This window comes from Carassius carassius, chromosome 30 (genome assembly GCF_963082965.1).
Source record: "Carassius carassius chromosome 30, fCarCar2.1, whole genome shotgun sequence".
NCBI classification, from domain to species: Eukaryota; Metazoa; Chordata; class Actinopteri; order Cypriniformes; family Cyprinidae; genus Carassius; species Carassius carassius.
In genome coordinates this window covers 1,243,471-1,258,475 of record NC_081784.1, presented here as the reverse complement: position 1 = coordinate 1,258,475, position 15,005 = coordinate 1,243,471, and the positions used below count along the sequence as shown (strand labels likewise).

General features: G+C 36.3%; 2 protein-coding genes across 3 annotated transcripts in view; both read right to left on the bottom strand.

The window, feature by feature from the left end:
* Positions 1-97: 97 nt before the first annotated feature.
* Positions 98-4,193, bottom strand: gpatch11 (G patch domain containing 11). Its single transcript, XM_059516926.1, has 8 exons — positions 4,040-4,193; positions 3,384-3,610; positions 2,535-2,576; positions 2,331-2,451; positions 2,028-2,118; positions 1,777-1,896; positions 430-511; positions 98-291 (listed from the first exon to the last, which is right to left on the bottom strand). Exons 1-8 carry the CDS (start codon positions 4,087-4,089, stop codon positions 233-235), a joined length of 792 nt encoding a protein of 263 aa, XP_059372909.1. The 5' UTR covers positions 4,090-4,193; the 3' UTR covers positions 98-232.
* A 639-nt stretch (positions 4,194-4,832) lies between these two features.
* LOC132110379 (myopalladin-like) overlaps positions 4,833-15,005 on the bottom strand; it is a 37,571-nt gene continuing 27,398 nt past the window's right edge. For both annotated transcript variants that reach the window (XM_059516935.1, XM_059516936.1), the window contains 4 exons: positions 10,353-10,560; positions 8,362-8,527; positions 8,141-8,274; positions 4,833-6,802 (listed from right to left, as the gene is read on the bottom strand). In XM_059516935.1, coding sequence (XP_059372918.1) covers positions 6,624-6,802; positions 8,141-8,274; positions 8,362-8,527; positions 10,353-10,560 — 687 coding nt within the window. In that variant the 3' untranslated portion in view covers positions 4,833-6,623. The remainder of the gene's footprint in view (positions 6,803-8,140; positions 8,275-8,361; positions 8,528-10,352; positions 10,561-15,005) is intronic.

The following is a 15,005-nucleotide window of genomic DNA, read 5'->3' as shown; positions in this document are numbered from 1 at the left end:
AAAAGTATTGAAATGAATAACAATCACATTTGTGATTGGTTGAGATTCAGTTACGCAGAAGTGATGCATCGTGGTTATAACACATTCATACACACAATTATAATCAAAATATCGGTGCAGCATTTAATAGATGAATAAGAGCACATAAACATTGAACACAGACATGCAAAAAAGAAAAAAAAAACATCAAAAGCAAATTAAAAACAAGTGCTGCATATTATTCCAGGTTGTTCTAGTCGTCGTGGTCTGCTGCCGTGTCACCAGGACAGTTAGAGCCCAGATCCTCCTCATCTGGGAGATGAGAATGGTTTTAGTTGATTTATAATTCATGTATCTGCTCAAACAGTTATTACACTTATAAACACTTATTACAGTTATAACAGTTATAAACAGCTTATTACAGTTATTACAGTTATAAACACTTCTCACCATTATAAGCCGTTCCACACCAAATACAGTAGAAATGAGCTCCTCGCAGATACGAGGTGAGAAACTGCAGCTTGTCTAAAGGCTAGGAAGAAAAGACAACGACATAACAGTGCTTCAAAATAATAATACAAATCAAGTTTAATCATTTTAATACACAGAGGCCCACATAGGGCACTTCCCATGAATAAAGAAGTACAATTTATATATACACACACACAACCGTTTTCTTCTGGTCATCAAGGCTCTATTTATTTGACCAAAAATACAGTAAAAACAGTAATATTGGAAAATATTATCATCATTTAAAATAGCCATTTTCTATTTTAATATACTTTATACTGTAATTTATTTCTGTGATGCTCAGCTGTATTTTCAGCATCATTCCTCCAGTCTTCAGAGTCACATGATCTTCAGAAATCAGAATAATATGAGGATTTCTTATCGATTTTGGAAACAGTTGGGATGCTTGCTTTTTTTTTTTTTTTGGAACTTCTGATATTTTTTTCAGGATTATTTGATGGTTAAGTTAAAGAGAACAGTGTTTATCTAAAAAAAGTTTTTTTTTCTTCTAACAATATAAGTCTTTATTATCACTTTATTAATTTAACACATTCTTGCGGAGTAAAAGCATTTCTTTCAAAAAGAAAGATTAGATTAGATTTCTATTTTGAATAAATGCTGTTCTTTTTAAATTTTTATTCATCAAAGAATCCTGAAAAAAGTTCTAAAACTTTTGTGATATAATAAATAAAAGCAGCAAAATGGTTTTCAACACTGATAAGAATCACAATTCTTTTTAATTCTATTTTTCTGATCCTGATTTTTTTTAGAATTCTATTTTAGTATTCTATTTTAGATTTATTATCAGCATATTCATTCTAATATTCTGATAAGAAATCCTCATATTATTCTGATTTCTGAAGATCATGTGAAGACTGGAGGAATGATGCTGAAAATACAGCGGAGCATCACAGAAATAAATTCCAGTTTAAAATATATTAAAATAGAAAACCATTATTTTAAATTCCAATATTATTTCACAATATTACTGTTTTTGCTGTATTATTGATCAAATAAATGCAGCCTTGATGAGCAGAAGATACTTTTAAAAAACATCACATATCTTCCTGATCCCAAACTTTTGACCGGCAGTATATATAATAAAATTATATATTGCAATTCACATTATTTAGAGAAATATATATATTAATAAAAAAAATGAATTTGACAATTTACGCAATAATTGTACTGTGGAATGCATCCGTCGAGCTCAAACATAAAAAACAACAGGACAAATAAAAACACTTTCAAAGAGTTTTATGAGCAGTGAGAGTGCCATGAACTCACTGTGAGTTCCTCCTCCTCGTCACTTCCTTCTGCTTTGGTCTCCTCCTCCTCCAGAAGCTCCTCCTCTTCCTCTTTCAATGCTTCAGGCCAGTACCAGCTGTCTCTGGGAACAGTGATGCCCTTAAAATAATTATAGTGCATGGTGAGTATGCCCGCTCTGTTTTAGTTACATGAAATGCGGAGAAGCCTCAGTTTCGTTCATGCAAATATTTTCAAATTAAGATTTAACCCTTAAAACGAGTCTTTCTGACCTTCTGGCTGTCGAGCTGCTCACAGGCCCGCTGGCTCTTCCTCAGGTCGCCCTGCGTTTGACGCTCCTCTCTTTCAGTTCTCTTACGCACTCTGTAACAAACCTGTTACTCATACACATGCATTATAAGATCTAATATACTCTAATCATGAGTCCTTGATTTTTGGAATCTGATTACATGCTAAAAGAGTCTGCTGTGTGGCATGTATTAAATTGTGTGTGACAGTAGATCGAGGCTTTGCATGTTAAATATGATACTGTAGCTCTATAGGATTAAAAGCATCAGCTTGATTTGATGTCATACCTAAAATCCTCTATTGATTTCTTTTCTCCCTGTTGCTTCATTTGCACTTTTCTCCTGTAGTTCTGGAGCTCCTCGTCTGCTTTCCTCTTCTTGAGTTCTTCCATTCCAATGCCGCCTCTGTCTGACAAGAGCAGGGACACATATCAGCCTTTCTGAGCACGCTCTTATATAATCAACACTTGCTATGAAGAATCAGAAAAGAACCTGTTTTGATATTCAGAGGAACAGGCTCAACGCGTCCAGCACCTGCAGCATCAGAACAGAACATTTATTAATACACACAAAACTATATTACACTGATTGTAATGTGTTTCACGAAGTCTCTTCTGCTCATCAAGGCTGTGTTTATTTAAACAGAAATACAGAAACAACTGTAAAAAATGTGAAATATTATTGCTTTTTAAAATAATGGTTTTCTATGTTAATAAACTTTAAGATTTAATTTATTTCTGTGATGCAAAGCTGAATTCCAACAGTCTTCAGTGTCACATGATCTTCAGAAATCATTCTAGTATTCTGATTATTAGAATTTCTGCTTAATATTGTGATACTTTTTTCAGGATTCTTTCTTTCTTTTCTTTTTGTTGAAAGAAATGAATGCTTTTATCCAGCAAGCACGTGTCAAATTGATAAAAAGTGATAATAAAGACTTATGTCGTTTGAAAAGATTTATATCCTAAACAAACCCTGTTCCTTTTAACTTTATTATTAATCAAAGAATCCTGAAAAAAGTATCACAGGTTCCAAAAAAAAAAACTGCAGCAAATAATCATATTATTCTGATTTCTGAAGATCATGTGTCACGGAAGAGTAATGATGCTGAAAATTCAGCATTATAAATTATATTTTAACGCATATTTAAATAGAAAACCATTATTTTAAATTGAAATATTATTTCAGATTTTTTTTACAGCCTTTTCTGTATTTTTAATCAATTAAATGCAGCCTCGATGAGCAAAAGAGGCTTATTTAAAACACATTACAAATCTTACATAACAGCAGTGTGTCTTTTTTGAACACGAAACAGTCCGTTTAAGAGTCTGAATGTCTGACCCTGTTTTCCCAGGCCTTGTCCTGCTTTATATCCCATCTTCTGCAGTAAAGCGAAGCCTTTATTCTGGCTGCTGATGGAGCTCTGCAGTGCGCTCTCTCGACTCTCTCTCTCCTGCTCTCTGTAGCTCTTCTGCCGGTTCTGTGCATTCTTCTCTTTATGTAGAGCCTCTTTTTTCATGGCTTCTTTCTGACGCTTCACCATTGGTACACCAGGACGAACATCTGGGCTGTGTCGGTGTAAAAGCATCAAAACATCAGTAAGACACAACGAGGAGCATTTCATGTGATGCATGTTTATTGATAATCAGTAGTCTGAAATTAAACATTTGCATTTGTTTTCTCTACAATATTCAGTTTTCCATTGTACTATTTCAGTCTTTATACTTTAAAATCTCAATGCACTTGTGTTTCTGTAATTATTTGTGGAAACTGATTAGATTTACACTAATTTTAAAATCATTAAATTAAAACCATGGTGCATTTTGTTCTGATGAGCATATCTTCACATCATAATTAATCTGACGAACCTAAATCACACAATCCTCTCATTTATAAACATGTAACGTTAAGATGTTTGTTTTACTCTTATGCGCAAACAGCAATCATTCTGACAGCGAGAGGATGGTATTTAAAAAAACCACGTGTTTTAAACTCACATTTGCTTCAGGAAAGCGTCAGACATGTAATCATCATCTTCATCAGCCATCTGTGTAATTTATTTAGAAACTGAGAACAAATTATAATCGAAATAGAAATAATTCCTTGGATCGCTTTTGTCGCTCCTTCTGTTAAAAAAGTCCGACTGGAACGCAGCAGAAAGTGTCATTGGTTCCTATTTAGACTGATTTTTTTGAGCTCCGAAAACAACAAAAACAACAACATTATAATATTAATACGTATTTTAATGTTTTTATTTTTACTAAATAATTAAAAAACTATAAAAAAGAAGAAAAAAACCGTTCTTTAGGTGACGAAGGGGACTCTTAATATGAAATCTGAATTTAAAATTTAATTATTTATTTGATTATATACTCTGTTGCAATTTTAAGTGTATTCCAAAAATATGTATTCATAGTTCAGGCTGCTTAATAATAATAATGATAAATAATATTAATAAATTACTGTTCTAATGTGTAAATCATATATATATTTGCTTTCTATTGTTTTGATTAGACATCATATTTCCATACAGTTTAGATGATGAAGAATAATATGAATACTCTTAATATGAAATCTAAGTTTAAAAATAAATGATTAGCTATAAATTTTATACTGTATTTCTATACAAATGAATTCCAATAATATTTCTATCATTTTTTTAATAATGTATTAAAAGTTCAGGATGTTTTTTTTTTCTTTAGCAGCGATTAGTAATAATAATAATAATAATAATAATAATAAAATGTGCTGTTTGTTAGCAATGCAACACATTGAAGAAGAGACACAGTCTTTGTTTGAATAAATATAACTTTATTTTCAAGAAAAACAACTGTTGTACATTTTCAACAAATTAAGTATTTGCATTTCTGTATTCTAGTGATTGTATAACAATACATTGGCTTTGTAAACTTTCACAATTTATATATAATCTTATTAATGTAAGATTCTGTTATATTGCTATACAGAGAATTATCTGAAGCAGCAGTATTCATTATATAAAGAAGACAAAATTATTTTTTTTCCTTCCAGATGCAACGCAAGGGAATCTTCTGTAGTACTTTATTAAATAGATTATCAATAGATTTGATCAGTTTCAGCTTCATTTAGGATCAGATGACAGTGTGACATTTGTCAAGTTAATCTCATTGATCTAAATCTGGCTTTCTGAATCTCTCGTGCTTTCTTTATCACACCGAAGCATGAAACAATACCAGAAGTTGATAAGGAGCTCACATACACAGTCCAGCAAAAATACCAGATTAAAATGCAGAACAGCAAAAAAACAAAAAACAAACAGACAAGAACACAATTGCATAATGCCTCAAATGGCACAAATTTTATCATAATTAAAGGAAAAATTTATGTGCAAAAATGTTTAAATGCAGTCAGGAAAAACAACCAGAAGCTCATCGACCAAATCATCTTAGAGATATAGTTCAGCCGTTAACTTAACATTTACTGAAAATGTGCTCACCATCAGGTCATGCAAGACATAGATGAGTTTGTTTCTTAAGCATTGCATCACTTTGAATGGGTGCCGTCAGAATGAGAGTCAGAGTGAGAAAGTGCATCTCCTGTTGTCTCTCACATCAAAATCCAGACACATATTTGTTTAGAGCTTTTGAAACGGAGCTTGATCTGTGCAGATTTCTCTCCTGATTCAGACCAGAAGTGTTAACTCTTTCCCCACCAGCATTTTTGAAAAAAAGTTGCAAGCCACTGCCAGCGATTTTGATAATTTTCACTCAAATTTGATGGACTCCATTATATTTTGCTGTATGTATATGTGAATATTCAACACATCAAAATAAAGATCAAAGCCTCAACTTTAAAAAAAACAACAAAAAAAATCAGTTTTACTCATGCTTAAAGCATTCTTTTTTAACAACACTTGAACATAGGTGGGTTTCATAAAAATGTATAGATCTGAGCAAAAAGGTGAGAAAATTAACATCTGGATAATATTCAGAACGATTATCAAAGCATAAATCCTGTAAATCGCTTCCATCAACATCTCCAGAGCTTCCACAGATATACACCACTTCCTGGATCAACATTTCACTCGTTATCATCTTGCAGTTTTCATTTATATTGCTGAGGAATCGCATTATTTATCATATGCATCTGTTTACATGGGAAGTCACTGTTTCTCCGTTTTTTTGTTCAGAAGATGTGTGATAGCGCCCCCAAGTGTATAACAGTGAAAACACGAAAAGCCGTAAAATCTCATCAATGGCGGGGAAAGCGCTGTCTTCTAAAAGACGAGATAACTCGTCAACTGCAGGGAAAGGGTTAAGGATAGAGGACTAGTATTTGAGTTAAAATCGTCTTAATGCTGGATTTGTTTCATCTTTTGTCTTCTCCAGATGTTCACTGATGGACTGGAGTGCTGTGGATTACTTGTGAGACTCTCATTCTGACGGCACCCATTCACTGCAGTGATGCAATGCTACATTTCTCCAAATCTGATGAAGAAACAAACTCATCCTAATCTCGGAGGATCTGAGGGCGAGAACAGTTTTATTTTAACTACAAACGAACACAGAGACATCAGATCCTTGTTTGCTCTTCTGCGAGCGTCTACAGCTCCTCACTTTCTGCCGCTCGCTCGGGTTGGGAGGCAGAGGATATGTCGAGGCCGTTGTCACTCAAGGGAAAGGCTGACTTTATATCCAGACCCTGGCCTGTGAGAGCAGGGTATTGACTCCTGCTGAGCTGTGTTTTCTTCATCGGTGGATGAACGTGCTGATACCACTGAGCTGCAGAAAACAACACGTTTGGAAGTATCTGTTACTGAAAATCTTCTGTATTATATATTTGTAGTCAGATAGTTGACAGAACTACATCTTTTAGCATTTTGGGGTTAAATGTCATATAATTGCATAAGAGAGAGAGCATATTCAGAATTGTTTTTACAAATCTTATTTATCATCTTTTTGCAGTGCACTGCAGTATGAAAAATTAATTGATTAAAATACAAACATTATGTCTATAAAATACAATGTTATGTCTATATTTATACTGTATATAAGGGTCATAAAAACATGCACTGTATGTATATATATATATATATATATATATATATATATATATATGATTTTTTTTTTTCAATATTTAGTTATGTCTAAAATAACTAGAACAATTATGTTAAAAGTAGTTTTGGATGAAGTATAATATAGCGGTTTAATGTCTGATTACTATAATTATTTCTTAAAATAATTAGAAAAAAATGTTTAAAATAGATTTAGGTGTAGTAGTGGGATTTAATTTAATTATTAGAAAAATAATCATAAAAATTCAATTTAAAACAGTCTTATATGGAGTATAATATAGTAGTTTTTATTTTGTAATTATTAGAATAATTTGTTAAAATAATGAGAAATATTATGTTTAAAATATTTTTAGATGGAGTACTAGTTAAATTTAATGTTTTATGTTTAATTATAAGAATAATATAATAATAATCTAAAATACAAAAATATAAAAATAATCCAAAAATAATAATAACAAAAAAAAAAACCTTTAAATTAGTTTCAGATGGAGTATGATATACTAGTTTAATGTAATGTTTTATGTTTAATTATTAGAACAATATAAAAATAATATAAAATATAATAATATAAAAATAATCCTAAAATAATTTAAATAAAACACTTTTAAAATAGTTTTAGATGGAGTATGATATACTAGTTTAATTTAATGTTTTATGTTTAATTATTAGAACAATATAAAAATAATATACAATATAATAATATAAAAATAATCCTAAAATAATTTCTATATATAATATTTTTAGAAAAATATAAAAATAATATAATAATAATCTAAAATATAATAATATAAAAATAATAATACAAAATACTTTTAAAATAGTTTCAGATGGAGTATGATTTACTAGCTTATTTTAATGTTTTATGTTAATTATTAGAATAATATAAAAATAATATAAAATACAATAATATAAAAATAATTGAAAAATACAACACTTTTAAAATAATTTTAGATGGAGTTTAATTTAGGTCTCTTTAAATTTCTCACCACCTAGTTAAGGGTAACGATTTATAGTGCTGAAATATTAAAAGATATGACTGACTCACCATATATGTCTAGTCTGGCTGTACATGATACAATCCCTGCCTCATTCTTTGCAGAGACGGTGTACCAGCCAGCATCTTCCTTCCTGGTCGGTTGAATCATTAGACAAACATAACCTGTGGTGTCCTGATGCATGCTGGGATAACAGAGACACAGAATGTGAACTTCATAAATGCATGATATAAACTGTCCCAGTGTTGAAGTCTCTGGCTTCATGGCTCACCTGACTCTGTCCACTGAGTGAGAGATGGTGTCGTTGTCTTTCTTCCAGTAGATGAGCGGCTGTTGCATCCCCACGACTCTGCACTCCAGACGCACCGAGGAGCCCTCAGCGATGCCTGTGTTCTGCAGCTTCTCCACAAAACCAGGCGCCTGCTTCTGCGCTTTTTCTGCATGTGTTCGTTTGACAGAGAAAAAGAGGGTTCAATATTTCTGTTATCATATAAGACATAAACCTGCAATTCTGGCTTCTTTTCTCAGACCTGTGAGTCCAATTCTGAAAAAACACACAAAAAAAAGACAATTTTCTTACAATCACGAGTTTGAATCTCACTATTCTGACTTTATGACTCGCAACTGTGATTTAATGAAACAATCGACAAGCCGAAACGATGACATAAAAAGTCATCATTATTTGATAAACCATTGAGATGCATTATAACTACGACATAAAAAGTAAATTACGACAAAAAAGTCAAAAATATTCCGTTTCATGAGAAAATTATTACATGAAAAGTAATCATTGTTAGATAAAGCATTAAGATACATTATAATTGACATAAAAGTCATGATTATTAGATAAAGTATTGAGATACATTATAATTTTTATTATTGAGATAATAATTATAATTACAACAAAAAATGCCGACAAGTCAAAATGATAACATAAGTCACAAATATTCAGTCTCATGGAATAAGTTATGACATTAGTAGAAATTATGACAAAAAGTTAAACTTTTTTTATAATTATAAGTTATAAAAAATTATTTCATGTGAATTATTAGATAAAAAGTTCGAATTTATGAGACAAGTCTTATATTGGCATAATTAGGGAACTGAAAACTAATGCAAAAATACTCATATCCATAATAGTTTTAATGTTTTATAATTTCTTAATGTTTTATGTTTAATTATTAGAATGATATAAAAATAAGATAATAATCTAAATAATCCTAAAATAATAATAATAAACACTTTTAAAAATAGTTTTAGATGGAATATGATATACTAGTTAAATTCTATGTTTTATGTTTAATTATTAGAACAATATAAAAATAATCTAAAAACATTCAGTCTACTGATATAAGTTATGACATAAGTAGAAATTGTGACAAAAAGTTTATAATTCTGAATTTGAATTTATGAGACAAGTCTTATATTGGCATAATTGAGGAATTGAGGAAAAGTAATGCAAACATTTTCATATGCATAATAGTCATAATTGTGAGAAATTCAAAACTGGCATGAATTTATGATAAAGTAAATGATGACATAAAAGGTCAATATAATGAGACAACGTCATCATAAATTACATTTATTTAATTTATTTATTTAATTTAAAGTCATCATAATAAGTTCAATTATTATATACCAAGTCATATTGTCATATTTATGACTTTTCATCTCATGATGACTTTTTTTGTCATAATTTTCTATATCATAATAATTATGAATTATGTCATACCTATGACATTCTAAGCCATAAAAACGATTTACCAAACCACATTATTTTTACTTTATGATTTTAATTTTATGATTTACCAAAGAACAATCTTAGCCTGATATACTAATTCATAAAGACAGTAATTTTTATTGTTAATAATTATGACTTTTCATCTCATGATGACTTGCAATTGCCATAATTAAAAAAATTATTTGTCAAAATTATACATTTCTATCTTATATTTTTGACTTATGTCATAACTAAGACATTATAAGTAATATATATGATTTACAAAAAGCATGTTTTTATTTTTTATTTTATGATTTACCAAAGCACAATTTTAATAGGCTATGATATCCAAAGTCATAAAAACGTTCGTCTCATGATAACTCACTATGCCATTTATTTTCGTAATTATAAATGTCAATCACATAATTCTGACTCATGTCTATGAAGTCATGATTGTGATTAACTAAAGCACTTTTGTGGCAGAAAAGGGTTCTCCAGAACTTTAATGTGAAGAAGACAATGGAGAAAGATCCGGCTCTTACCCACGACTTTGAGCTGGAGGCTGAATGAACTCTGTCCAGCTTTATTTGAGGCGATGCAGGTGTACGTCCCGTCATCAGCTTGAGTCAAACGGTCAATAACTAGAGAATGGATGCCGTTTTCTCTCACGAGCATTCGATGAGTGAGGTCTGGATAAATGGGCTTCCCGTTGAGAAGCCACATGATCTCAGGGTGAGGTAACCCACTCACCTAAACAGCAGAAGAGGGTTCAGGCCATGAATATCTTATTTATCTCTGAGTGTGTTTACATCCACGTTCTTATGCTTCATAAACCTTTTCTCTGTTCTGAGTAAGGTCTTAAATATCTTAAGCATAAATCATGTCGACTGGTCACAGGTAGTTTTTTGTCTCTTACCGGCTGATGATTGGCTGTTCTGCCTTAAGTCCCGCCTCTTTTGGGCAGTTATCGGTCAGCTCGTGCTGAGGAGGCGGGAACTTATGGTTATGCTTATTTACATCTCCCTTTTCCAGGTACTTTGAATGAGTGTTTATGCTTTCGAGGTTTTTAAATAAGCTTGTTTGGGAAGATGTTCTGTTATCGTTTTGTTGACATGTCGGGTGTTTTCGGTATTATATATTAAATATATATATAATTGCTATTATTGGGATATTGTTCAGCAGCTAGCTAAATTCGGTTCCCTTTCATAGGTCACTTCGATGCTGCGGTGACGTCACCTGCTATGGGAACACCCCTCAGTGTGACGAATGTCTGAAGCCCTATACCATCCCGCCAATCCTATTGGCCATTTCACTCAGATTTCATTCCTTCAGGGAAGCGAATCATCTGTGCCCTAGGATTCATCTCGCGTTCTCCAGCGGTTTCTACGAGCATTGTTAACTCCTCTTCGCGGACGTGATGAGTCAACGAAAGGTAAGAGCCGTATATGGGTTTATCACGGGGAGGCACTCATGAGAGGTTCGTTCGAAGCCTCTCTACATGTTCTCTCCGTGATAGCCTACGGCTACAGTAAAAAAAAAGAGGAATCCGCGCTCTGGAGTGTATTTCTATAAGTCGCCTCGCGTCTAACCCCCACCGTTTCGCTTCTGCAGTCGCCGAGGCCCCGCACGAGGTGTTGGTTAGGGGGCGATATGTGCGGCTTGACTATGAATGCAGTGATTCACTGGAGTTTTCCCATTTGCTCACTCTCCCCCACTCGAGCGTGTTTATCAGCAGATTTGCTTTTTCAAACTGTTTGTTCAACCAGCGGTTCTCTCCCTCTGAGCGGACAGGAGAAACGCGCCTCCCCTAACTCAGTGAGCTATTTATGTGGCTACCCGCGTGGTGGATAAACTAACCCCCCCCACCCCCCCACCCCTCGTGAGCCGCTACCCTTCTCACGTACCTGTTCGAGGTCCTGGAAGCAGCCTTAACAGCGCATGTCACGAACGCCGCAGGTTTCGCCCCCATTGCTAACATGGCGGACTGCTGTTACAGCGATCCCGCTTTTTCACTACTCTCTTTAAAAAAAAAAAAAAAGGCGGTTCTTAACGAGAAAGCCTCTCGTCCTCAACCCCCACGCTCTAACATTTACTGTCTCGCAGCAAAGGCACCTCGAGCGTCATTAAACTGAGCTATCATTTGAGCGCCCCCTCAGACACTCTGCACAATCCAGCCTTCAGAGTTTGAGGGACGGCACAAGAGGCTGGCAAAGACCGCCAGTTTATGACGGCTCACACAGCTACCGCGTTCTCTCTAGCGGCGTGGCCTGATATTTATCTTGTTGGATTAAATCCTGCCGTGGATACATTTCAGGATTATACACAACGAAACGCAGCGACTTTGATGCATGCGCTTCCCTTCCTGTTTGCCCGGGACTGTGCCCTCCACTAGAGAGTGCCCTCCAACCCTCTCACTGCAGTCCCCACACTCTAACATTGACTGCCTCGCAGCAAACAGCGCTTCTAGCAGCATTGGATTGAGCTGTAACGCCAAACGTTCCCTCAGACACTCTGCGCAATCCAGCTTTCAGAATTCGAATGGGCGATTCAAGGGTCCTGCACAGACGACCCGTTTATGACGGCTCGCACAGCCACCGCTTTTTCGCTAGCGGCAGAGCCCGATGTTCAATCTGTTGGCCTAATTCCTGCCGTGGACACGTTTCAGGATTATACACAACAAGACGCAACGGTTCTTACGCATACACTTCCCCTGTGCACGAACGCCACAAGCTTTTCGTGCCCGGACATTTTAACGTGTATGACAGCGTTGCAGGAAGCGGAAAATCTGAGACCGCTAGTATTATTTCGGACCGCGTGGGAACGCTTGCCCGACATTTCTCTATGGTGTTACGCGCAATTTGTCACGGATACATCATTCAGTTTCGAAGAGGCCCGCCTCCTTTCTGCGGAATTCTTTCCACGGTGGTGGAACCGATGGAAATAGCGGTGCTGCGACAGGAGATGTCAGCTCTGCTGAGCAAAGGTGCTATAGAAGAAGTACACCCCTCTCAGATGGAGTCAGGGTTTTACAGCCGTTATTTTGTGGTACCAAAAAAAAACAAAAAAAAAGCGGCGGATTGCGACCCATTCTAGATTTACGCCGTCTGAATCTTACACTCAGGCCGAGCAAATTCAAGATGTTGATGGTAAAGTCTATTTTGTCTCAGATACAACCAAACGACTGGTTTGTAACGATCGATCTGAAGGATGCATACTTTCATATTCAGATCATCAAGAGACACAAAGTGTAGAGGGCAAAGCGTATCAATACCGCGTTCTTCCCTTTGGCTTAGCTCTGGCTCTCTGTACTTTCTCAAAATGCATGGACGCAGCTCTGGCCCCGTTGCGGCTCCAGGGCGTCCGTGTTTTGAACTACTTAGACGATTGGCTGGTGTTAGCGCAATCGCAGACTCAAGCACACTCTCATCGGGATCTTGTGCTGAATCATTTAAACATCCTGGGCTTACGCACAAATTTCCAGAAGAGTGTTTTAATCCCCTCTCAACGGATAACCTTCTGGAAATAGACTTGGACTCTCACGCGATGACAGCAAAGCTTTCTCTCCCGCACGCACAGTCGATTGCATAATGCGTGCGGCGCTTCAAAGCAGGTCGCACAGTGACAGTGAGATTGTGCCTCAGACTTTTAGGTCTAATGGCAGCGGCATTCCCCGTAATTCGTCTGGGATTACTTCACATGTGCCCTTTTCAATGGTGTACGAAAAGACGAAATATTTCACCCCGTTGTCTTCCGCATCGGACGATTTCGGTGACACGGAGGTGTGTGATGTCGTTAAAACTATGGATGTCAACCGAATTTCTCCTAACCGGGGTTCGGCTGGGGATTTGTGCTTTCCGAGAGACCGTCACGACGGATGCGTCTTTGACCGGTTGGGGAGCTGTTTGTCAAGGGCGCCCAGCCCACGGAGTGTGGACAGCGGCGCAACGCAGTTGGCACATAAACAGGTTGGCACTCCAGTATTTCTCGAATCTGCTGATCGGCCGTCATGTGCTGCTCAGATCAGACAAAACAGCGGTTGTGTCATACCTGAATCATCAGGGAGGATTATGCTCTCGCCCCCTGTGCAGGCTGGCGTGACATGTTCTTCTTTGGTCTCAGAACAAATTTCTGTCGATCCGAGCTGTTCATGTCCCCGGAAGTTTGAACTTCGGAGCGGATTTGCTATCCAGACAGACTCTGGAGCAAGGGGAATGGAGATTACACCCCCAAACGGTGAATCTCTTATGGCAGTTTTTCGGAGAAGCGAGAGTGGATTTATTCGCGTCAAATATGACTACGCATTGCCCGCTTTGGTTCTTCCTATGCCCCCCATCGCCTTGGGCTCGGATGCGTTAGCTCACAGTTGGCCCAGGACCAGTTTGTATGCTTTTCCCCCAATTCATTTGATCCCAGCGGTATTATCCAGAATACGGCTGGACAGAGTGGAACAGCTGCTGCTGGTGGCTCCATGGTGGCCCACACAGCTGTGGTTTGCGGACCTGACCAGTCTGTTAGCGGGCTCTCCATGGGAGATTCCCCTCAGACAGGATTTATTATAACAAGCACAGGGACTGATTTGGCACCCGATGCCAGATCTATGGAAACTGTGGGCGTGGCCTCTGAGCGGAGTGAGTTAGTATGTCCCGGTCTTTCTTAGTACCGAGACTATACTGAATTCTAGAGCAGCTTCTACGAGACGCTTATATGCTTTCAAGTGGAGACCAAAAGAGGAACCAAAGAGGGCAAAGCGTATCAATACCGCGTTCTTCCCATTGGCTTAGCTCTGGCTCTCTGTACTTTCTCAAAATGCATGGACGCAGCTCTGGCCCCGTTGCGGCTCCAGGGCGTCCGTGTTTTGAACTACTTAGACGATTGGCTGGTGTTAGCGCAATCGCAGACTCAAGCACACTCTCATCGGGATCTTGTGCTGAATCATTTAAACATCCTGGGCTTACGCACAAATTTCCAGAAGAGTGTTTTAATCCCCTCTCAACGGATAACCTTCTGGAAATAGACTTGGACTCTCACGCGATGACAGCAAAGCTTTCTCTCCCGCACGCACAGTCGATTGCATAATGCGTGCGGCGCTTCAAAGCAGGTCGCACAGTGACAGTGAGATTGTGCCTCAGACTTTTAGGTCTAATGGCAGCGGCATTCCCCGTAATTCGTCTGGGATTACTTCACATGTGCCCTTT